The 24,143-nt window shown below is 40.2% G+C and overlaps 1 protein-coding gene across 3 annotated transcripts in view; it reads right to left on the bottom strand.

Annotated features, from left to right (window-relative positions):
* The window catches only part of RASSF6 (Ras association domain family member 6), a 53,330-nt gene extending 35,562 nt beyond the window's left edge, over window positions 1–17,768 (bottom strand). Inside the window, exons 1-2 of one of the 3 annotated variants that reach the window (XM_089302642.1) lie at window positions 17,004–17,768; window positions 6,142–6,240 (exon numbers count right to left, since the gene is read on the bottom strand). Coding sequence is in view for 1 of the 3 variants with exons in the window: in XM_008267756.5 (XP_008265978.2) it covers window positions 6,142–6,206 (65 nt within the window). In the remaining 2 variants the exon portion in view is untranslated. The remainder of the gene's footprint in view (window positions 1–6,141; window positions 6,241–17,003) is intronic. The other 2 variants (XM_051820216.3, XM_008267756.5) reach the window with 2 other exon arrangements.
* Between the last annotated feature and the right edge of the window lie 6,375 nt (window positions 17,769–24,143).

The following is a 24,143-nucleotide window of genomic DNA, read 5'->3' as shown; positions in this document are numbered from 1 at the left end:
TACTGCAGGCAGGAATGCACACGTGCCTTTGGGCTGCTGTTGGAGGTGGCACAGCCTACAAGGGTTGATATTAGAAAAAGTCCAACAGAGTGAAATATGATCTGCATTCTAAACTGGATTTGAACTTCTTTTTGTTTTTTAAATATAGGGCTGGCACTTCACTTACCTCAAAGTGCCCTGTTTTTATCCTACTACCCGAGAAGAAAGTACTGTGAAAGCAACCATAAGAAACCCCCTTTAAAAAAACAAAACAAAACAAACCTCAGCTCCCTTAGATTATTTGCCATGTAAAGCAGTAGAATGGTGATGACCTCAGGCAAGAAAGTAGCAGCAAGAACCTTAGTCATTGGAGCATGAAGCTCACCTGTGCCAACACCCTTCAACAAGGAAATTTCTAAGCTAAGAATTCTCACTCTGCACTAAGACACAAATGTTACGCTGCCAGTGGTGAGTGGGAACCCGAGTGATCCTGTGTCTCCAGCTGTATAGAACATAATTTGTATACCATCATTTTGATATTATGCAGTTACTAATATTTGTTTTATGGTCTACAACATCTATTTTGGTAAATGTTCTAAGGATACTTCAGAGTGGTAGTTTCACCTGTATATTCTTGCAGATTTTCTTCCTACTCATTTTGCCATTTGCTCAATAAAAAAGTACTGGGATATCAGATGAAAAAAAAAGTAGTAGGACCTTTTATTTTATTGAATATTTCTAACTCTTATGAAATTTACTGAAAGCAAATTTTCAGTTAGGCAAATTCTATTTTACTATTTGTTTTCATGTATTTCTATATAGAAAAAGAAAAGTTCCCCAAGAAGTTGGTAATTTCTGTCTTGTTTACCAACAGGGCAAGTATATAGACAGGGAACTGAAAAACAGTTTGTTAAGCAAATAAATGAGTGGGGGGTGTTTGCTGGAGAGGTGTACATTGGCTATCACAGTTGCCCAGTGGTAATTTCTGGTTACAAATTTGCAGTGATTTGTTCTGGCTCCAGGAGTTTTCTTTATGTCAGGAAGCCAGAAGTTCCTGATCCTTTCCTCTTTGAGCCATGGTTCAGTATGGGTTAGAATCACCAGACTGGCTATGGGGTGGAGCCAAGGGCCTATACTGTTAAGGAGCAACTGATCTGGAAGCAGGGGGCTCCTGGGCCACATTTTGAAAAACGCTCTCTTTGAGTCTAGTATTTGTGTGATACATTTCTACAATATTTAATCTTGACATTTGGAGCCTCAGTGAACATAGGGATTGTAGGGCTTGAAGGGGCTCTGGGTTACAGAAGATGAAATACAGGTTCTGCATTCTGCCAGTTCAAAATATGACAGAAAATAAGAGTCACTGGACTCTCACACCCTTCTCTGGAAATATCCTCCAAAACCTGTGTGAGTTTGTTGCAACGTATTTTGCTGCAAATAGTAAGACCCACATAAGTTCTCAAAAATAGTTGGTTTCTCTTCTTTTGCTAATTACTGGAAAGTATTGATTAAAAATATTTTCAGTATAGAGTGCTGACTTGAAAGCTATTTTGTAGGAAGGACAGATACATTTTGGTTGAGGGCTGTTCAAACTAGTTATTCAGGCACTGCTTTCATGATTTTGGTAAATTTAAAGAATCAGGTCCCTCATATGTGAAAGCTAAAATATAGTGAGTTTGCACATAGAATACTGATTCCTAGAGGCTGGAATGGAAAAGGAGAGGAGTGAGAAAGGGAGTTTGGAAAATGGGTGCTAAAACAGATTGAGATAGAAGGAATAATTTTGAGTGTTCCATCCATAGATTCCCCCAACTGTGTGGAGGATCACAGTTCACAAGACACATTTTTTAACTTTATGAAAAACTAGAAGAGAGGAGCGCAAAAGCTCCCAAACTTAGAGTAAGAATAAGTAGATGGAAGTGTTGATTGCCTTGCTTTGACTTCTGCACACTGTAAAAGTATATTAAAACATCACACTGTATCCCATAAATGTGTACAACTAGTACATATGAAAAATAAAAAAATTGTGCTACTACTAATCGTTCTAGTAGATATTACTGAAGAGAAAGTTTTGGGTTACTCAAAATTACCATCTTCTGTCAATATTTTTCTAATTGACTCCTTTTTAAAGTATATTTTTATTTGTGCTGAGAAAAATCAAAGATTGCATGAGTTGGTTTTATTTTTCATGAATGTTCAAATAAAAAATGGTCATCTATGTTTCACTTAAAATCATCCTCTCAAATTCAAAGGATGCAAAAGATGCGTAAGTCCTGCATGAAACAAGAAAGGCCAGATGGGAAGTGAACCCATGGTACATTTTAAGAAAAATGATTTTTAACAGTAACAGTACATTAACTTGTACACTTTAACTCAGTAATTGTGTTTCTGTAAACTAGCCTTGTGAATTCAAAAAACTGAAGCCATTCTGACAACCAAACTTCAGGGATTACGGTGTCTTTATTATCACTGAATGGAACAACATTATTAAAATCATACTGTGAAGATATTTTAAAGGCTCAAGGAATTATTTGTAACGCAATGACAATTGTATAAAAGAGGATAACAGTGGGAGCACAGGTAAGTAAAATGACATCCTTAGAAAGAAGGGAAGATGTCAAAATTAAACTGTCTTTCCTTTTTTGCTGAGTGGTAGGCATGGATACATTTTACTCTAACATTTCTATGTTTAGTTTTCCCTGCTTTTATATTAATCTATGTGTGTGAAATAATAATTACAATTATAATTGTAACTGTAATTATTAAAAATACTTATACTTTTATAATTGGAAAGTAAATATTTTTAAACCAAATTATGTAAGTAATTAAAGAGGACCAACTAAAATCTAACTGAGGCTCTGGGGGGATTTTGTGGGAAAAGTGAGACTGGGAAACTGAAATATTACAGAGAAAGCAACAAGGTGGCCTGGTGACTGTCAGCATGTGGGAGAGATGTCTACTTCCATGAAGAGGCAGCCATGTTATTGCACAAATGAGCAGAAGAGGGGAAGGTGGTGATCCAGGATGAGATGTTACAGCTCTGTTGCCAAAGCTACAAATGAGAGGCATTTAAAGCCATTTGGAACAGAATCAGTGGATCTATGATGATGGAAAATGAGGCACACATTTGCCTAACGGTTAACATGCTGGTTAGGATGCTTGCATCCCACACTGGAGTGCATGGGTTTGATGCCTGGCTCCAGCTCCTGACTGCAGCTTTCTGTTAATGCAGCAGGTGATGGCTTAAGTAGTTGGGTCCCTGCCACCCACATAGGAGACCCAGACTGAATTCTTGGCTCCTGGCTTCAGTCAACACAGTTCCAGCTGTTGCAGACATTTGGGGAGGGAAACAGTCGATGGGAGTGTACTCTCTCTTGTTCTCTGCCTCTCAGAACAAATAAATAAGTAATGGATAAAAAATAAACATGAAGTTATCCTAGCAAAATTGGAGATTCAAGGGATTTGGGGAACCTAGGGAACAAAGAAAAACCATGGCATACAAATGACCAGTATTAGCAAGATGAGAAAGACCCCCAAGAGCAGACAAGAGTCAGGGAGGGTGTGGGGGCTTCTCTATCATATTTGTCAATGTTTTTTAGGAAAGAAACATTCTAACTGATGGAATTGCCAGTGAATGCAATGGATTCCAGAGGGCTATGGATGCTTTCAGGGGATGCCTGGTGACTATAGAGAGTGGACTGTAAGCTGATCTCAAGGGAAGGTTAAAAGAACTGAATGCACAAAGCCATGTCATCCCCAGGAATCACAGTTGGAATAGGATGAGGAAAACAGGTGGTAAACTCACACTGAGAGGTGGCCCTGGGAGTGGTATGGCAATGTCTCGGCAACGTGAGATGGGCATCTTGATTTCATGCACTGAACCGACTCAAGAAAAGTTGAGGAACAGGAAAATCAGTACACAGGTTGGCACATCCTCCTCTAACCCTGTGTACTGTTTCTTCTCTGAACTTTGCTACTAGTGTGGTAAGTCTGTTTTCCTGGTTGGTTCAATTTACACTCGCATAAGGCATATGGGCAAAAAGAAATACTGACGTAGTCTCTTTGGAGACATTGTATTCCTTCCATAACCTCTTTGGGAGGAGGCAAATAAGATAAGTGATTATCTTTTAACTGTCTCCAGCACCCTTCCAGCTGTCTATTTTGGCTTTTATGTGGATAGTATCTCCTTTGGCTTTCATTAACTGTCACCTGTGTAACTTGGTGATGTTATTCAATCTGCAATGTAACACATTCAGGACTGAATCCACCATCTTACATCAAAAATTTGTTGTTTTTTTTTTCTGTAATTTTATAGCTTCAGAAATCTTAATCACACTCTTACAGAAAAATATTTTTAATTATCCTGATTATTCTTTTTTTTTCACTCCCTATGTAACCCTTCAGGAAATCCTATTGTCTCTCCCTTCAAAATATGTCCAAAATCTGGGGGCAGGTATTTTGTCTAGTGTTAAGACTCCAGTTGGGTTGTCCACACCTGGTGTCAGTTTCTGGTTTCCATTGCCAGCTCGGGCTCCCACTTCCAGCTGCCTGCTAATGTGTACCTTGGGAGGCAACAGGCGATAGATCAAACAATTAGGTTCCTGCCACTTACATGGGAAACTTAGATTAACTTCATGGCTCCTGGCTTTGGCCTGGTGCAGTCCCAATCATTGTGGGCATTCGCAAAGTTAATCACTAGATGGGAGGTCTCTCTCTCTCTCTCATAACCAAAATATATGTTGAGTCTGGCCATTTTTCTTTCCTACATTCACTGCTGCTGCCTTAGTCCAAGCCACTACTATTTCTATCTTCAACTATCAGTCCCTTCATCGTTTTTCTGCTTCCATTTTTATCCCCTCTTCAATCTTTTCTTAACAGACTGACATTGTCACCTATGTGCCCAATATCCATCCATGGCTTCTTGTCTTATTTAGTGTGACAGACCAGTCTCTTAGTGATACATGTCCTGGTCCCATTGTGGTCTCTCACCTCACCTTTCCCTACTGTCTATCTGTCTTTAATTACCCAACACTGGCCTCCTCAACCACTGCAGCTATGTACCTGGGTCTGGACAATGGGCTTGCTGTTCTGTTTGCCTGGACCATTCGCAACCAGACACCTGCAGGACTTGCTGGTTCATTTTTTTCAAGCTTGTCCTCCAATGCTTCCTCTTTACCCAGACCTTCTCTGGCTACTGAAAATAAAACCTATCTTGAATTGGATTCCTTCTCTTGACTTCCAGTACTCATTATTCACTTTCCTCCTTTATTTTTATACTTCATACCCTTCAGCATTTATTTTGCATAGTGAGTCTATCCTCCATTTAGGATATAGCCCCAAGACCAAGAGGTTTTTTTTTCTTCTCATTGGTGGATGCTCAGGATCCATCAGAGAACCTGTCCATAGTGAACAGCTAGTAAGCATTTGAGGAATGCATGAATATAGCTTCCACATTTCACTTCATGTCTTCTTCCCACCTCTTATACTTCATCCTTATCCTCCAACTGTGGCTTTAATTCCATCCATGACCATATTTGTTCCCTCTAGTTTTCCAGTTCTCAACCCTACATCACCTACATTCACTTCTCTCTACCGTTTACTTGCTTTTATTTCTCATTCTCTGAATATCTTGGGTCCTGTGTCATGACCACTTGGTTTTTCATCATTTTACCTTCCCCTTTCTCAGCCTCTGCTCTCATACAACCAGGTTTTGTTATTATCTTTACTCTTAGTTTTTAGTCCCCGCCTCTATTATTTCTAAAGCAAAGTAGGGTGCTATTTGCTGTATATAAGAAAACACATGTGGATGTTTGCTATATATTGGCTAAGAGGGAGTCAGTAAAAATAAAGTGTGCTATGAGGCACAAGAAAAAACACTGTTTTTTTTTGCCCCTGGGTTGAATCTTTGATTGAGGAGGTAACTTTGATCCTTCACTGAAAGTGGTTCTTCAGTATTGTTCTAAGTACTAAAATAGAGATGTAGCTCTCTATCAAATTAAGCTCCAATAATGAGATAGGAGTGGTTGTTCCATGAGAGCATATGGGTTAGGATACTTTAGCGACATGTTTTTTCAACTTCTCATGCAGTATATTTTACAGTGTGTTTAGAAAACTTTGAAATGACTGATGAGGGATAGTAAACAATGTTAAGTGTGTGGTTACCTGGTTATGAATGTCCTGTCATTGATGAAGATCCAAGAAGGGTACTGGTGAGCCAGCATGGTCATCTTTCCTCTCTTCTTGAGATGGTCCGATGATGCCCTAAACATCAGAATGATATGAATGATTTATTTCTGTGATGCACTCATGCATTAGTTTCTGATTTAAATGGAATATTTTGTTATGTCTCCAGTGCATAAGAATATTTTGGGGAGTTTTAAATAAAATTTCACATGTGAACAAAAAAGAGAAATGTACATCTTATCCTTGAAAAACTACAGAAATAGAGGTTCAAGGTAAGGAAGGACCAGGCAGTTTATTAAGTCTGTTTCAGACATATATCTAGAAAGCATTTTCTTCTGTATGATTCTGTGCAAGAAATAGTATTTTTTCTATTGCAACAACTCAACCCAAACTGGCTGAACCCTGTCCCAGTCAGACCAACACAACTGCTGGCTTCCAGGCAGGTAAAATCAAGTTCTGACTTGAAGGTTGATTAAGCATAATATAATAACCTCCAGTCTCCTTCAGGCTCTGGAAACTGTGGTCAGACCAGAATAATCCCTTCCTTTATGAGTTCATTTAGATGGCATTAGGGCATGACCAAAAATTTAACATATATTTTCTGGTTGTTCCATTTTGCATGAATTGCATGTTTAGTTGCCATTGTTTGAAGCATATAGAATCAGGGATTACAGACAGAATAAAAAAGGTGGTAGTGGGGAGGGAGGTGTTGCAGGTAAAGCCACTGCCTGCAAAGCTAGCAACCTATATGGGCACCAGTTCATGTCCTGGCAGCTGCATTTCCAATCCAGCTCCCTGCTAATGACCTGGTAAAAGCAGCTAATGACTGAGTACTTGGGACCCTGCCATCCATTGGGAGACCCAGGTGAAGCTCCTGGCTTCTGGCTTCAGCCTGGCCTAGCTCTAGTCATTGTAGCACTTGGGGAGTGAACAAGAGGATGGAAGATTCTCTCTCTCTCTCCTTCTCTCTGTGTAACCCTGATTTTCAAATAAACAAAAAAATCATTTTTAAAAAAAAAAAAAGGTGGAATGGAGAGAAATGCAGTTTTTTAAAGAAATTATTTATATAAAAGGAACACATTTCAAATATACAATTTTTAGAGCATAGTGATATTTCCCACTGTACCCTTTCTCTTTTCTCTGTTCTCACCCTCCATCCTCCTCTTATTTTTATTTTAATTTTTGCAGTGATATGCTTTCAATTTATTTTATAATCACAAGCTTAACCATCCACTAGATGAAGACTTCAACAAGTAGTCAGCAGAAAACCACTGTTCCTCAGAAGTATAGACAAAGGCTATAAACAATAATCAAATCTCCAAACGTCAGCACCGGCACTGTGACATAGTGGGTAGAGCCACCAACTGAGTCAGCCTGCAGCATCCCTTGTGGGCACCAGTGAGTCCGGGTGTTCTACTTCCGTTCTAGCTCCCTGCTGGTGCACCTGGGAAAGCAGAGGAAAATGACCCAAGTATTGGGGCCTCTGCACCCATGTGGGAAATCTGGGGAAAGCTCCTGGCTCCTGGCTTTTGCCTGACCCAGCCCTGGCTGTTGCGGACATTTGTGGAGTGAACCAGAGGATGGAAGATATTTTTATCCTTCCTCCTTTCTCTTTGTAATGTTGCCTTTCAAATGAATAAAATAAATCTTTTAAAAATGTCAATGCATCAATTTCACTCATATACATTACATTTTTTGTTACTCTGCATATTAGTACCCCAAATCAGGGGAAACATATTTGTCTTTTTTGGGACTGGCTTATTTCACTAAGCAATGCGATTTTCTTTAAAAAAGACAGAGAAAAAGAAAACAAAGGAAAAGAAAAGGTGAGGGAGGGTATTTCTTCTTTCTCTTTTCAAACTAGGCTTCATGGGTTAGGATGAGTGAAAGACATTTTATATCCTAATTCTCCAGAATACAGGGAAGTGGATGGGAGGAAGAGGGCAAGAAAAGAAAGTTACTCTGCCATTCTCATAAAATTCTTTTTTGTTGTTGTTGTTTTCCAACAAAAAAGCAAGGCTTTATTTATGACTTTGCAAGCATGGGTGACCAGTAGGTAGGTATCCATAAAATTCTTGATGTATCATATTGCTGTAAGAAATATGCTTTCTTTTAACTCCATTTTTCCATGAACTTTTTGAAGTTCCCTCCTAGTCACTTTGTTAATCTCACCAGGCACCTGTATTAGTCCCTAAGCTAAATGCTGGACTGGGGTATCCATTTATATTTTTAGCCCACTGACCATCATGTCCCTTTGTTGTTTACAAACATTCCTTGGATCTTATTTTTAGTAAATACAAACTAAGACCCTTAACCTGACATTCAGGTTTTCTGCAATTCCACTCAAACCTACCTTTCTAAACTAAGGTTAATGCTGGTCTTCAGTGACAGTCTTGGAAGTTCCATACCATGGAGTCTTTTCTTTGCAAGTCCCTAGCATGCAAGGACTCCCATCACTGTAGGTCTGGATTTCTGCTTCTTTCTAGTTTCCACTTAGTTGCAACCTCTGTAAGTCGCCCATAACCTTCTTCATCTACACTGCTGTGATTCTTCCTGCTTTGTATTGCCATTGTTCATTTATGCCTTATTTCCTTTGCTGATGTTATCCCTTGCTCAAAGAATGATAGCCCTCAAGTTGGGGATGTCATCCTTTTTGGTGAAACATTGTTGGCAGGGTCATCCTCTTTTGTGGCATGTCTTGGACAATGCACAGATTCACATCAGAAAGAACAGGTGTTACTCAGTCCAGTGAAGCAGTGCCAGGGGTTAGAAACCTGTTGGGCCTTTAGGTTGCCCTGGGACAGATACAGCAGGAGCTCCATGAGCCCCCTGCCAAATTCATGTGTTAAAATCCTATCCCCAGTGCAATAGTGTTAGGAGGTGAAGACTTCAGGAGGTGATTAGCACATGAGTATGGAGCCCTCTCAAATGATATTGGTGCTCTCAAATGGGATTAGACATCCCAAGAGCTGCCTTACCCCTTCCAGCAGGTGAGAAAATAGCCAGAAGTTTCTATGAACCAGAAAGCAGGCCCTCGCTGAGCCAGAGGATATTACTGAAGTGAAAAGAACCACCAATAGGAACTTTGAACACAAGGTGAAAACTGGCAGTGATGGGCTGAAGAGTCACTACCGTGGCTTTCCGGTCAGTTCTCTCTCTGTTTGTATTTATAAAAGCCACAAAAACATAATTAAAAAGATTAAATAATCACTAAGTAACTACATGTCTGACTTGTGATCTATATTGCAGTAAATCACAGCCAGCTTCAGATTTCAGATGTGATGAAAGTATTTCCGGTGCTTTTATGGTATTCTCTGAACTTCAGCAGGACAGTGGAATGGGATTTAATGAAAGAAAGTGAAAACAGAATGAAATGTCTGTTCATAGTCAGTGCATTGTAATTGAATAGAAAAGAATAGTGACCATGTCAGAGCTAAAAATGGTTAGATAAAATATTCAAATGGTTTAAATACACGAAAGGTAAAAATACAGCTTGGTAAAAATCTCATTGCTGTTAATTGTAAAGTGAGGCACAGAACTATGAATTCACACAGTTTCTCCTCCTCTGTTTACCATTCCTATTCATCATGCTTCACAGCAAACTGAAACCTGGTGGGTCTCTTGTTAGAGTCTTCTAGATTATATGAACTTGGTGAATTTGAGGGTCTGACCTAGTTTTCGTAAAGCCTTATGGGTAAGATGACAGAGAGGTCATGAATGGCAGAGGTGGAGAAGACTAATGAAGAAAGAAAATTGGAAGTCTGGAGGCCTTGAGGTCTCACTGCTCACAGCTATTTGGTAGAACTATTCCTAAAAGGAAGATGGTTGACGCAAATCTATAACACTTCACTGAGAGGGTAGATGATATTGTTCCTTCTAAGGCCTGGGGCCAGAGCTCGCTGATGTACATTGTGTATGAAATAAGGTCACTTACTTAAGTTTGGCTATTTAGCCTGCTCTATGGCCCGGGAATGAAAGACAGAGACTTAGTTCAGCAATCAAGTCCTGGAGAAATAAATTGCACTAGGAAGTACCAGCAGGTTTGGGATGAACAGGAATGGGAGACGCTCAGGAAGGCAGAATGAAGCTGAGCTAGCCAAGGGCATCTGGGACCTGAGGAGGCAGCATCAGGCAGCACCAGGGTCTGGGCAAAGCCCAGGAAGAGCTGAGGCATGTGTGGTTCACCTGCCCGGCTCTGTGTTCCCACCTGGGTGTGGTCTTGCCTGGGCTTGTCGGTTACCTTCTGACCAAAATGAGCCCACATGAAGCAAATGAGTCAGTCATTTAAAGTACCTTCCTGTGCCCAACCATGGATGTATTAAACGGTTACTTATTTAAAATGGAAAATTTGTTTCATTGACTATCCAATAAACATTTCCTGAGTTCCTGCTCTGTGCTTTCTATGGTGCTGGTGGAAGTGTAGCCTATATCTGTATCTATAGCCCCTTATTTCTGAAGTCACTGGGTGCATGAAGTGCCACAATGGTCATGACTTTATGAAGAACTAAATGTGTGTGTGGGTGTGTGTGTGCCTGTGCACTAACATCCATATTTTCTCCAGCCAAAGTGAATTTCTCTTGTGTCTTAACTTTCACAGCAAATTATCTGCAGCTATCTGATTAATCACTACTTTCTTTCTCTAATCTTATTATATTATTGAATACTAGACCCTTTAGAATGGAATTATCACTATTTCACTGTTATGTCTTCTAGACTGAGAAAATACAGGGGATCTTTGAGTTAATGGGGAATGTGTCTTATGACAAGAAATGTATGGATTTAAAAAGTTTTTTTGCACCAAAATAAATTTGTATTTTGTGTCCATTTGTACAGGAATTTTAATTTTTAAAATGTATTTATTTTCCCTTTTTATTTGAAAGGTAGAAAGGGATAGAAAGACAGAGACACACAGAGGAAGATCGTATATAGACTGGTTAACTTTCCAAATACCCACAAGAGGTAGGGCTGGGCCAGGCCAAAGCCAGAAGCACAGAACTCAATCCAAGCCTCTTATCTGGGTTTCAGGGACCCAAATACTTAAGCCATCGACTGCTGCCTCTCAGGAAGTGCATTAGCAGTAAACTGGAATCAGAGACAGAACTGGGACTTGAACCCCAGGATTCTGATAAGAGATGTGTGTGTGCCAAATGCCATCTTAACTGCTGTGCCAAATGCCCATTCTTTCATGAATATTTTGAAGTACCTTTTTATATTCAGGTATTTAGATGAGACATATAAAATACTGAATCTATTCAGTAAACAGGAGTGTAGATTAAAATATTAATAAGGATGTATGTTAAAATATTAATAGGGAAATTAGGAGTTGTGAGAACATAAATGATAATTATTTTCTTTCTGATTGCATGTGTAATTTCTAATTCATATACCAGGAGCATATCTGACATAAAATACACACACACACACATGAAATAACAGTTACTTAAAAAAACAACAGAAAGTATCACATTACAATAACAACTGTTTATTTTAATTATAAGGTAAGGTTAAATTAAGGGCTGTAAATTCTAAAATTTAAAAAATTTTTTTAACTTAAAATTAAAAAAATAGTGTTTTACCCTCAAAAAGTAACAAAGCTACAAATAACTGTTCAGCTCCAAAATAAAGTTGTTCTCTCAGTTCTGACCTAGAAACTTGGGGTAGAGAAAAAACTTGGAATAGAGAAGATCAGAGCCATATGCAATTACATCACTCCAAAGAAATGAGAAAGTATCCATAACAAATTTAACCAAGGAGGTAAACAATCTCTACAATGCAAATTACAAAACATAAAAGAAAGAAAGGAAGACACCAAAAAATGAAAACTCTTCCATGTTTGTGGATTGGAATATTAATATCATCAAAATGTCATAGGGTAGGACTGCAATATACAGAATCAATGCAATCCCAGTCAATATACCATGACATTCGTTTCAGATCTAGAAAAAACTATGTTAAAATGGAAACACGAGAACACCAATAGCTAAGGCAATCTTAACACAAGCAAAGCTGGAGGCATCACAATACCACATTTCAAGATATACTACAGGGAAATTATCATCAAAACAGCCTGGTATTGGCACAAAATTAGACATGTCACCCATGGAACAGAATAGAAACCCCAGAAACCCATCCACACATCTAAAACCAAGTCTTTGACAAAGGAGCTAAAGTCAATACTGGAGAATGGATAGTCTTTAACAAATAATGCTGGGAAAATTGGTTCTTAACATGCAGAAGTATGAAACAAGATGCCTACCTTACACCTTATACAAAAATCAACTCAAAATGGATCAAAGATTGAAATCTATGACCTGATAATATCAAATTACTAGAGGAGAACATTGGGTAAACTCTGCAAAATATTGACATAGACAAAGACTTCTTAGAAAAGGCCAGAGAAGTATAGGCAATAAAAACAAACCATAGACAAATGGGATTACATCAAACTAATAAAATATTCATAAAAATATTCACTGAAAAGGAAACACTTAAGGAAGTGATGTGACAATGACAGAATGGAGACAATTTTTGCAAACTATTAAACTGATAAAGGATTAATATCCAGAATCTATAAGGAGCTCAGGGAACTCAACAACAACATAAAAAGCAATGCAGTTAAGAAATGGGCAAAGGATTTAAACAGGTATTTCTTTTTTTCATTTGACAGGCAGAGTTAAACAGTGAGAGAGAGACAGAGAGAAAGGTCTTCCTTCCGTTGGTTCACTCCCCAAATGGCCGCTACAGCTGGTGCACTGCGCCGATCTGAGACCAGGAACCAGGTGCTTCCTCCTGGTCTACCACGCCGGTGCAGGGGCCCAAGCACTTGGGCCATCCTCCACTGCCTTCCCAGGCCACAGCAGAGAGCTGGACTGAAAGAGGAGCAACCAGGACTAGAACTCGGCACCCATATGGGATGCTGGTGCTTCAGGCAGAGGATTAACCAAGTGAGCCATGGTGCCGGCCCCTTAAGTGGGTATTTTTCAAAATTTTTCAATTTTTGAAATTGAAATGGCCAACAAATGAAAAGATGCTCAGGATCACTAGCCATCAGGGAAATGCAAATCAAAACCACAATGAGGTTTCACCTCAGCCCAGTTAGAATGGCTCTCCTCCAGAAATCCAAAAACAATAAACGCTGGTGAGGATGTAAGGAAAGATGTATCCCAGTCCATTGTTGGTGCAAATGTAAACTAGTACAGCCATTGTGGAAGATAGTGCAGTGATACCTCTGAGATCTGAAAATAAATCTACTATATGACTCAGCCATCCCATTCCTGGGAATTTACCTAAAGGAAATGAAATCAGCACATGAAAGAGTGATCTGTACCTCCATTTTTATTGCAGCTCAATTCACAATAGGTAAGAAATGGAATCAAGCCAGATGTCCATCAACTGATGACTGGATAAACAAAACATGGCATATCTACAATATGGAATACTACTCAGCTATAAATAAGAATGAAACCCTGTCTTTAGCAACAAAATGGATGCAACTGGAAACCATTATACTTAGTGAAATAAGCCAGTCCCAAAAAGACAAATTTCATATGTTTTTTCTGATCTGTAGTAACTAAGAGTACAAAAATGTAATATATATGAGTGAACTTGACATTTTGAGATTTGATTATTGTTTATAGCTCTTGTATCTACCATTGAGGAACAGTGTTTCGTCTTCTTGCTGTTTAGTGCATTCATTACTTAGAGGAGAGTTTATCTCATGATTATAAAATATACTGACAGTAAGTCATTGTAAAAATTAAAAGAAAGACTAAGAAAGGAAGGGAGAAGCAGGGTGGAAGTGTGGGTGAGAGGGAGGGAAGGGTGGGAAGTACTGCTATGCTCCTAAATCTGTATATATGAAATGCATGAAATGTATTCACCTTATATAAATAAGAAAAAATTTAAAAAGTGTTAGTAGCACTTTTCTGAGAAAGTTTATTCCAGAGGCAGAGAGACAGAAATAAACAGAAGGAAACTCTCACCAGCTAGTTCCATCTCCTAATACCGGCAAGAATCAGGGTGGGCCAGACAAAGCCAGGAGCTGGGGACTTAATCCAGGTCTCCCACATGGATGGCAGGAACCCATTTACTGGGTCAAAGCCACTGCCTCCTAGGGTCTGCATTAGTAGGAAGCTGCAGTCAGGAGCTGGAGCCAGGAATCGAACCCAGGCTTTCTGATGTGTGAGCATGCCATGGCTGTCAGTTCCAGTGGGATCTACCTTGTGATGCCAAATCTTTAATATTCTATTTGGTATCTCCATGGCACTGATGCCCTGCACTTTCTTCTGCCCAAAGTACCCTCAGGCAGGTGAGGACAAGAGGAGGAGAAGCAAGTTATAGAGGCCACTCAAGGACTTCAGGCACGTTGACCACTACATGGTCTTGGAGGGAGCTGATCAGCCTGCAGATGGCTTCTGAGCTTGCTCTGTGGTGGAATCCAAGGATTCTCTGCTCCCTCTGAGTTCTCAAAAGGAAATTTAAGGCTGATTTCACAGAGATCATGAGTCATTTCTCCTGTTTATATTTTGGCTGCAAAACTCTCTCTTCTGAGCACCATTTAAGGGGTTCTGAGCAATGATGTAATTTTCCTTCAACCATCTAAGCTCCTGTAGTAAGCTCCCTCGTGACTTAAAGAGGAGACATGCCCATATTCAACTACTACAAGTGGTGGCACTGGTTGCTTTGGTAACTGAAGTTGTTATAAAATTGATAAGACCACTATAATTTATAGATTTGGACACTACAGATAAATATATGCAACAGAACATATCAAAGAGTCCTTTTTCCAAGGATGTATTTTCAACTGGCCTGGAGCATTTAAAAAGATCTGAACTTTTATAAGCAGCCCATGTACCTTTAATAACCCTGAATTTCCCCTTTACACTACAATCAATGAACTTCTACAAATAAATGAACTGTTGGCATTAGATTTCTGCTTCAATTAAAAGTATAGATATTTTTATTTTAGTAAATTAAAACAAGGGTCAGGATGAACCTCTCAACTGCATGTTAAAAAATTATGTATGCATGTTACAATATTTTGAATATAATTGGAAGTTAGTTTTTCCTTAATCACTATTGGTTATCACTCTTTGATCAAAACATTTCATCATTTATCATAAAATGTTATATATAGTAGAAAAAGTAGAAAAATTATATCTATATTTCCAATTTCAAATATGATTAAATAGATTGATCTCAAATTGGAGTTGCTGTTCTTTATTTAGACATATGCCTTTCAAGAAACACAAAAACTAAACAACTTAGTATAAAGAGTTCTAATAATATATACCAGTATAAAAGTATATTTCCTCTTTTAAAAATGTGAAGTGCATACTGGTGCTCTAATTTATTTAATTTATTCAGTTGTTGGCTGAACTACACTGAAACACGACCAGGCTCCAGAAGACAGTGAAAAAGTAATGTTCGGTTAGGTTGGCTTTAGAATTTCATTCACAATTTTCCTTTCAATACCCTCTTACAAGTATACTGGAGAATTTCTACTTTGCAATTTGAAAAAATAATCCACTGACACAGTGACCATATAAAGTTAGGGTCAATCAAAAATCATTTAAGTGTTTTATATTAATAAAATCAAAAAGATAAAATGACATCAATAAAAATTGCTAGTCACAGCTACCACTTTTGTCCCCTCCTCTAAGTTAGCAATATCAGTAAATCCACCAGCAACATTAACACAAGTGCCTTTAATAACACCTCATAAAATATTGCCACTTCCAGGTCATTTAAGCTTAAAAGGTAAAGATTAACAAAACATAGGTGCCATTCTTTGGTGTTTGTTGTACATAAACATAAATGAATGGCAACATCATCTCAATACAAACAATTCAGTAGGTACTACAATATAAATACATGGATTATATGGTACACTCTGATTGAAGTTATTGAGAAGTAATCTTTCTGAAAAAAAAAATCAAATGCCATGGATCCCCAAATATAAAATTGTGTGCAACTCTTAGTATACATTTCTATTTTTCTTTCAAAAATAACAGATTAATATATATACAGGATTTTTTTCTAAAATAAGTGACTGAGTAGCAAATACATTTAAATTTGTCACCACACACTTTGTTGGAAAGGTGGCCAGAAACCAGGTACTTTCATTGTTGCTCAGAGAGGCGCTTTGCCTGCCTACCACCTGCTCATGTGTCCCGGATCCACTTTCTGGAACCCAGGTCAATGCCAGCACCCGCATAGTCTGGTCTCCTAGCTCAGCACCCTTCTTCATATGGCCCTGTTGGCAGAGCTGCTTATTAATGCCAGAAGGAGACACCCTGTGTAGAACACCTGCTGAATGAATAATTCCCACAGAGCCCTTCATGGCAGATCCTGGTGTGATGTCTGTTTCAAGATGACAAACTTTTGAGGCTCAGATAAGTGAAACAGATTGCAAAGGGGCAAACTAGGAAACAGCAAAGCCAGGATGACTCTCCTGCTTCAGAATTTGTATCCTTAACCCATGGAGTCTCATTTAGTCATTTACGGTCATTGTTTCATTTAGGTCTGAAATTGCGTTGGGAATCTTGAATTGTTTGGCGGTGACCTCCCTGTCCCTTTGTGAAAACAGATCAAGGTTTACCTGAACCCTCAGTGAAAAGGATCTGAATCCCAGGCTAAGGATTCCCAGGAGATTCTAAGGCTCAGGCCACCGGGAGAGCGGGGTGTAGTCCAAGAGCCTAGTTTGTCTACCAGGGCGAGCGCCAAGCGCACTTGCAGGTAAAGGGCTTCCTGACCTAAGGGAGTAGGACTGGCGCGGCCACAGTCAGGCCACTCCTGCTGCCCCCGGCTCCCTCCTTTCCTCACCCTCCCCACCGCCTTACCTTGAGCAGAATAGAGTGTTCTGAGAAAATCAGGAGGAAAAGTAGTGTCCGGGGTTCAGCCTGCTCTGAAACAAGCGCGCATTCATTCAACCTTGCAGCCTCTGATCCTGCTCTCTGATAACCTGCGCTCCACCTGACTCCAGGGGGGCGGTGCAGGGGTCCTCTTCCCCACCGCCGTGCTTCACACCGGGGCTCCACCCGCAGGTGCTGGGCTGCACTTGCTCTGCAGAGTGAGTTCCCGTGTTCAACCAGGAGCTCTGGCTGCAGGAAAGGCAGTACTCCGTACCTCCAGGGCCTGGGCTTCACCTGGGACCCACCTGTAGGCGAGGTCCGAGGCCAGAGGGGGCGGAGCCGCGGCGCGCCGCTCCTCTCTGAGCCCGCACCGGCTCGGCGCCCGCCCGCAGCGTCCGAGCAGCAGCGGTTAATTATTAGTCCTTTTGGCCTCTGCAGGGAAGTGTGAGGAACCTGAGCCCCTCCCTGCGCCTCAGTGCATGTTGGGAGTGTTTACTTTCTTTCTTAGGAGCAGCTGCTGGGTGCGCTCCTCAGCTCCCTGTTACAGGCTTCTTGGGCAGCGGACTGGCACCTGCTGAAGGCTGGAGCCAGGCAGTGGGACTGGCGCTCATCTCCATTCTCTGGTCCGTGGTCTATGAGCGATGACACCAGCGAGGACAGAATGCCCTTGTTCACAAGTCTTTCTTCTTCCAGGTCTCTTTCAGTTCAAAAAGTCTTGATTTTGTTTTCCTTGTTCTTTGCCATTCCGTTGTATGGCCAGCACCTTTCCACCCTGAGTGGTGTCACCTGACCCACGTGTGCAGCAGGCTAAACTCGCACACCCATGGGCCCCGCCTCCTATGGCACTGTGTTGTAGTGACTTTGGGGTACACCTCAAGTATCTGTGTATTTAATAAGCTCCACCAAAGAGACGGGTAGTCATCAACATTTGAAAGCATTTGTACTGAAAGACAACAGTGAAATAAGCAATCATTTAATCTTTATCTACTGAACTGAATGTGGGGACTTTGCTTTCTCTCAATAACTCTAATCATGAAAGGGCAGCAAAAAGACTTGGAGACTTAGATAACAGATGCTATCAAAATAAAAAGTGCTTTTATTCACACACACACATTTTAGTACCTTTGTAACTTGACCTATTTCCCTTGTAAAGCAACTCTTGATACTCTTGATATTCTTTTTAAATAGCAGATTAATGTACAAGCATAAACATTATGGCCCCCAAGACGGATTAAATATGATTCCCACAAAGAGTTCAGGAGGCAGAGTGATTTCCTGCTGTGCTTCACATCAGACTAACAGAGTGACCGATAGTTGCTCTAGGTTTGCAGGCTGCCTATTATATAAAGCTCTTTAAATAGGATTACATATGCTCAAAAGGTCAGGTAGTTTCCCTGTTTAGCCTGTGCTGTTTGGAGATCAGGGACAATCAGATTTATCATCCTTTGGGCAAACAGGTGTTTAGGATTACAATGAAATGTTTACAGTCTTACAAAATGCAAGGACAGGGGTGACCTGGTGTTTCTTGTGGATATGAGTCTGATGGCCATGCTGGTTTCACCACCCCTGGTGTGTGGCTGCTGGTATGGGTTGACCTTTGGAGGATGACTAACAGGGTCTGCAGTGTTTACAGCTCCCAGGTCCTAGAAGGTCCTGCTCAATTCCAGGCTCCATCCTCATTTTCTGGATCCTAGGGGGATTGATTGTTTATCATCAGGATCAAGGCTGTTTTGTTTTGCATTTTATTTTTATCTGCAGGCATCCCTGAAGCCTACCTTCTGATAATTGCTTCCCAACTGGCTTCCTTCAATTTCAGATAGAGGCTCAATGACTCCTTTTGTTTCCAAGTGCTTTATCCCTTTGTAAATGTGTACTTTTTATTCTGTGGTATAAAAAGTGTTTCATTGCACTTGTGCAATATGGAAAATCTGAAAATCTGAATTTTGGTCAACTAAGAACAGTAGAGAAACTGCCGTGGTGAGTGCAGCGCAAATTGTCAATCCAACCTGGAGCTATATGAGTTATTTTAAACCATGACCTTTTAGGATGGTATATCATACAGTACAAGCTAAATGACACTTTTTTTTTTTTTTTTTTGACGGGCAGAGTGGACAGTGAGAGAGAGACAGAGAGAAAGGTCTTCCTTTGCCGTTGGTTCACCCTCCAGTGGCTGCCGCGGCTGGTGCACTGAGGCCGGCGCACCGCGCTGATCTGACGGCAGGAGCCAGGTACTTATCCTGGTCTCCCATGGGGTGCAGGGCCCAAGTACTTGGGCCATCCTCCACTGCACTCCCTGGCCACAGCAGAGAGCTGGCCTGGAAGAGGGGCAACCGGGACAGAATCCGGCACCCTGACCGGAACTAGAACCTGATGTGCCGGCGCCGAAAGGCGGAGGATTAGCCTAGTGAGCCACGGCGCCGGCTGTAAATGACACATCTTAATGCATTTGTCACGCATAAACACCCACACATGCATACACAAGTGTGCATATATAATTCATATATATTTTATATTTTTCATTTTTTAGTTGGCACAAAATAATTGTACATATTTATGTGTATATGTGATGTTTCAATACATAGATACATTCTAAAATGTTCAAATCATGGTAAATATATCTATACCATTTATCATTTATTTGTAGTTAGAACTTTCAAAATTCTTTTTTTCAGCCTTTTTTTTTGCAGTATACATTACATGATCATTACCAATAGTCACTCTAACTATAACTTATTGCCCATTTTTTGATCTTTTCTCATCATTCCCTTCAGTCTCCACCCCCTCACACACTCTCCCAGCCTCTGGAATCCAGTCTAAGATCTATGAGATCAACTTATTTCACTTAACATAATGTCTCCACCTTCATCTACGTTGCTGCAAATTACAAGATTTCATCCTTTTAAAGATTTCTGAATAGGATTCCATTGTGTGTATGTATCACATTTGCTTTACCCATTAATCAGTTGGTTGAAAGTTAGGTTGATTCCATTTTTTGGATATTGTGAATTGTGCCAGTAACTCCTCCATGTATTGATTCCATTTCCTTTGCAGATATACGCAACAGTAGGATTGTTGGCTCAAATGTAGCTCTAATTTTACACTTTGAGGAATCTCCCTACTCTTTTCCATACTTACTTACATTCTCATCAATAGAGTGCAAGAATTCCGTTTTAACCAGGTCCTTGCCAGCACTGGTTACCCTTTGTCTTCTTGGACAATAGCCATTCTACCTGGATGTGATTTTGATGTTTATTTCCCTGCTTGTTAGTGATAAAGAACACTTTTCCCTATACATGCTGGCTTTTTTGTGTGTTTTCTTTTCAGAATGTTTATATAGAGCCATTGGACGATTTTTTAAACAATTATTTGATTATTCACTATTGAGATGTGTGTGTGTGTGTGTGTGTGTGTGTTATGGATATTAGTCCACTGTCAGATGTGTTGTTTGAAATATTTTCTCATGTTCAGTTGGTCATCTCTTCACTCTGTCTTTTGTATCCTTTGCTCTTCAGAGCTTTTTAGTTTAATGGGATCCCATTTTTCTAATTTTTCTTTTGTTTCCTGTGCATTGAGGTTCTTATTTAAAAAATCATCACCCAGTAAAATACTGAGAATTATTTACCCTATGTTTTTAATTTAATAGTTATGGGTTTAACCCATTTAGAGTTTACACCAACATATCAATAATTGGAAAGTAAGAAAAACACTTGGATCACAATGGGTTCCTATCACAATCCTACAGTTGCCCATGGAAGGAAGGAAGGAAGGAAGGAAGGAAGGAAGGAAGGAAGGAAGGAAGGAAGGAGGGAGAGAAAGAAAGAAAGAGAAAGAAAGAGAGAGAAAGAGAAAGAAAGAAAGAAAGAGAAAGGAAGGAAGGAAGGAAGGAAGGAAGGAAGGAAGGAAGGAAGGAAGGAAGGAGAAAAAGAGAGAAAGAAAAAAATATTTGGTTTGTTATTGGATTGGGTCACTTTCATAGACTACTGAATCATCCCTGGAAAGTGTTTACCGATAATTGTTACTTGAAGAAAAAATGGAGAAGAAGCAATTGCCTGTTTTTACTACTATGTGACCCCATTTGTTAGTCTCTTACATCAGTTTGTTTCATGGAGTTACACTTCATTTCTTTAAGACTTATTTATTTACTTATTTGAAAGACAAAGTTACAGAAGGGCAGAGGCAAAGGGAGAGGCAGAGAGAGAGAGAGAGAGAGAGAGAGAAAGTCTTCCATCTGTTGGTTCACTCCCCAAATGGCTGCAATGGCTGGAGCTGGGCCGATTTGAAGCCAGGAGCTGGGAGCTTCCTCTGGGTCTTCCGTGTGGGTACAGGGGCCCAAGGACTTGGGCCATCCTCAGCTGCTTTCCCAGGCCATTAGCACAGAGCTGGATTGGGAGTGGAACAGCTGGGACTCAAACCAGCACCCATATGGGATGCAGGCACTGCAGGTAGAGGCTTTACCCACTATTCCACAGCACCGGGCCCCTGGAATGTGATGTTTTAATCCTTTTAAAAATTAAGTTAGGTAGTCAAAAGTGGTAAATAAGTTATAATCTTAACACTTCATGTCTTATCTGAGGCTGTGCTTGAAGCCCAGGCCCTAAGGGAAGTTGAAAGGAAGCCCATAGGTCCAAACAATGAGGGGATTCCCAATGAAAATCTAACTGGGAAACTGACTGAATGAGGAAGCCAGACCTTCATAATAATCTGACAACCTGAAATATATTTTATAATTATGATGTTTTTGCCATAAAGATTTTAATAAATTGCAGTAACTGTAACAGATTGATTATTTTGGAAAGCCTTCAACATTTATCTGAAGTTTGAAGAATAAGCCATGACTTTCTGTTTCAATTACAGAACACTTAATCACTTTTCTATGGAAAAGATTTTAAAATTTTGATATTTTAAGCCCTTGTTAAGAAAAGTAAGATAATAGAGGAGAAATTCCCTTTAAGGAGGCCCCACAAATTTTAATGAGAACAATAGTGTTATTGATGTACAGGTCATTTAAAATTTTTAGATGGTGAATATTTTAAAGCCTCCCTTTTGGTAGTTATGTTGAAAAACTGAACAGGGACTTTTCAATCGGTCATTATGTGTCCAGGAGGAGAAGTGTCACACAGCTGTTTTTATAACTTGCACAATGATAAATAATTGCATTAATTGTGAAGTGATGAAAATGATTTCCATTTCCAAACCATTCTTTTATACGCTGAGAGTTTATCTTCTGCACACACTGCTTTTCAAGAGCGTAATGGTCAGCTTAGTCATTCTTTGAAAAAATTATTTATGAGAGGTAGATGCAGAGATGATAATTCAAGGACAAATAAGACAGTGTTTGCCCTCCAGGAGCTTCCAGTCTGCAACTCCAGCACAAACTCCATTCAGTATTCTCTGTTAGAGAGAAGTAGAGACTTAAAAACATACACATTACATTTTGGTTCAAAATTCAATGACAGAAGCAAACACAGGGCATAATGATGTTTTGATAGATTTTAAGAGATGGGGGATTTTGACAAATGTATCATTTATAATCCGTGGAGATCCGTTTTCTGATAATGAAATGGGAAGAAACATTTTCCAATCCCCAAAGTAACTGCCTTCTAAAATTTGTTATTGTGAATAAGACAAATAAATACAATGGAAAGTGACAGCGATTGCTATTTTTCTAAAAATAGCACTTGGCCAATTTCTGTTTTCTTATTTTATCTTTGATTTTTTAAAAAGATTTATTTATTTATTTGAAAAGGCAGGGTTACAAAGAGGCAAAGGCAGAGAGAGAGAGAGAGAGAGGTGAGTGAGAGGGGTGGGTGCTGTGATGTAAAGGGTAAAGCCACCACCTGCAGTGCTGGCATCCCATATGGGCATGGGTTCGAGTCCCGGGTGCTCCACTTCCAATCCAGCTCTCTCTGCTATGGCCTGGGAAAGCATAAGATGGCCCAAGTCCTTGGGCCCCTGCACCTATGTGACAGACCCGGGAGAAACTCCTGGCTCCTAGCTTCGGACCAGTGCAGTTCTGGACATTGTGGCCATTTGGGGAGTAAACCAGCAGATGGAAGACTCTCTCTGTAACTCTGCCTTTCAAAGAAATCTTAAAAAAAATAAGAAAGCGAGAGAGAGGTCTTCCACCTGCCAGTTCACTCCCCAGATGGCTGTAACGGCTGGAGCTAGGCTGATCCGAAGCCAGGAGCCAGGAGCTTCTTCTGGGTCTCCCACATGAGTGCAGGGGCCCAAGCACTTGGGCCATCTTCTACTGCTTTCCCAGGGCATTACCAGAGAGCTGGATCAGAAGTGGAGCAGCCGGGACTGGAACCGGTGCCCATAAGGGATCCCAGCACTGCAGGCAGCAGCTTTACCCACTACACCACAGTGCTGACCCCTGATTTCTTTTTGAAAAATGAATTTCATTTTGTATATCTGAGATTTGCAACATAATGCTATGGGATACATGTAGATGGCAAAATGAGTTATATAGGGAAGCAGATTAACATATCCATTATCTCCCATAGTTACTGTTCTTCCTACATATTGGCCTGCATTTCTCTGTTCTTCCTTTCCTTGTAGAAAATGCTCTTATTCTCTATCTCTATATTATGAACATATTATTATTGTTGTTGTTGTTGTTGTTGTTTCCATTGTGGGGATAGGGATCCCGGAATTATGTTGAGGGTATCAAGAGCCCTGGCTGGGCTCCGAAAAGACCCCACCTGGACTGAGTCCAGGTTTTTGTCTTCCCATGTGTAAGAATACAACCAGGAGACAAAGATACAAGTTAGTAGAAAGCAGAGAATCAAAGGGATGGTACACCTCGACAGGAGGGCAGACAATCTCAAGAGGGAGAATTGCCCCCTCCCTGGCTGGGCTCATCCTTTTTATAGAGGCAGGACCTTATTGAAGATCCAAAGGAGGCAGGGTTTGGGGTGGGGCTGCAGTTGCTTTGGTGATGTCCAAGGAGGTGTCCTGCCATCTGGCGCCTGATGGAAAGCGAGGCTTAGCTGTAAGATGAGGTGTCGATGTGCTGTATCTTCAGCCCTGCTGAAAAGGCCTGAGAGATGATGGACTTTGGGGGATGTACTCAGTTTGAGTGTTGGCAATCCTTAGCTCCTTGTCCCTCATTGACTCCTTGCCTTG

Source organism: Oryctolagus cuniculus, chromosome 8, assembly GCF_051225735.1.
Source record: "Oryctolagus cuniculus isolate XC-2025 breed Fujian yellow rabbit chromosome 8, ASM5122573v1, whole genome shotgun sequence".
In the NCBI taxonomy this organism is placed as follows: domain Eukaryota; kingdom Metazoa; phylum Chordata; class Mammalia; order Lagomorpha; family Leporidae; genus Oryctolagus; species Oryctolagus cuniculus.
The sequence above is the reverse complement of the archived record's forward strand: the minus strand, read 5'-3'. Positions and strand labels throughout refer to the sequence as shown.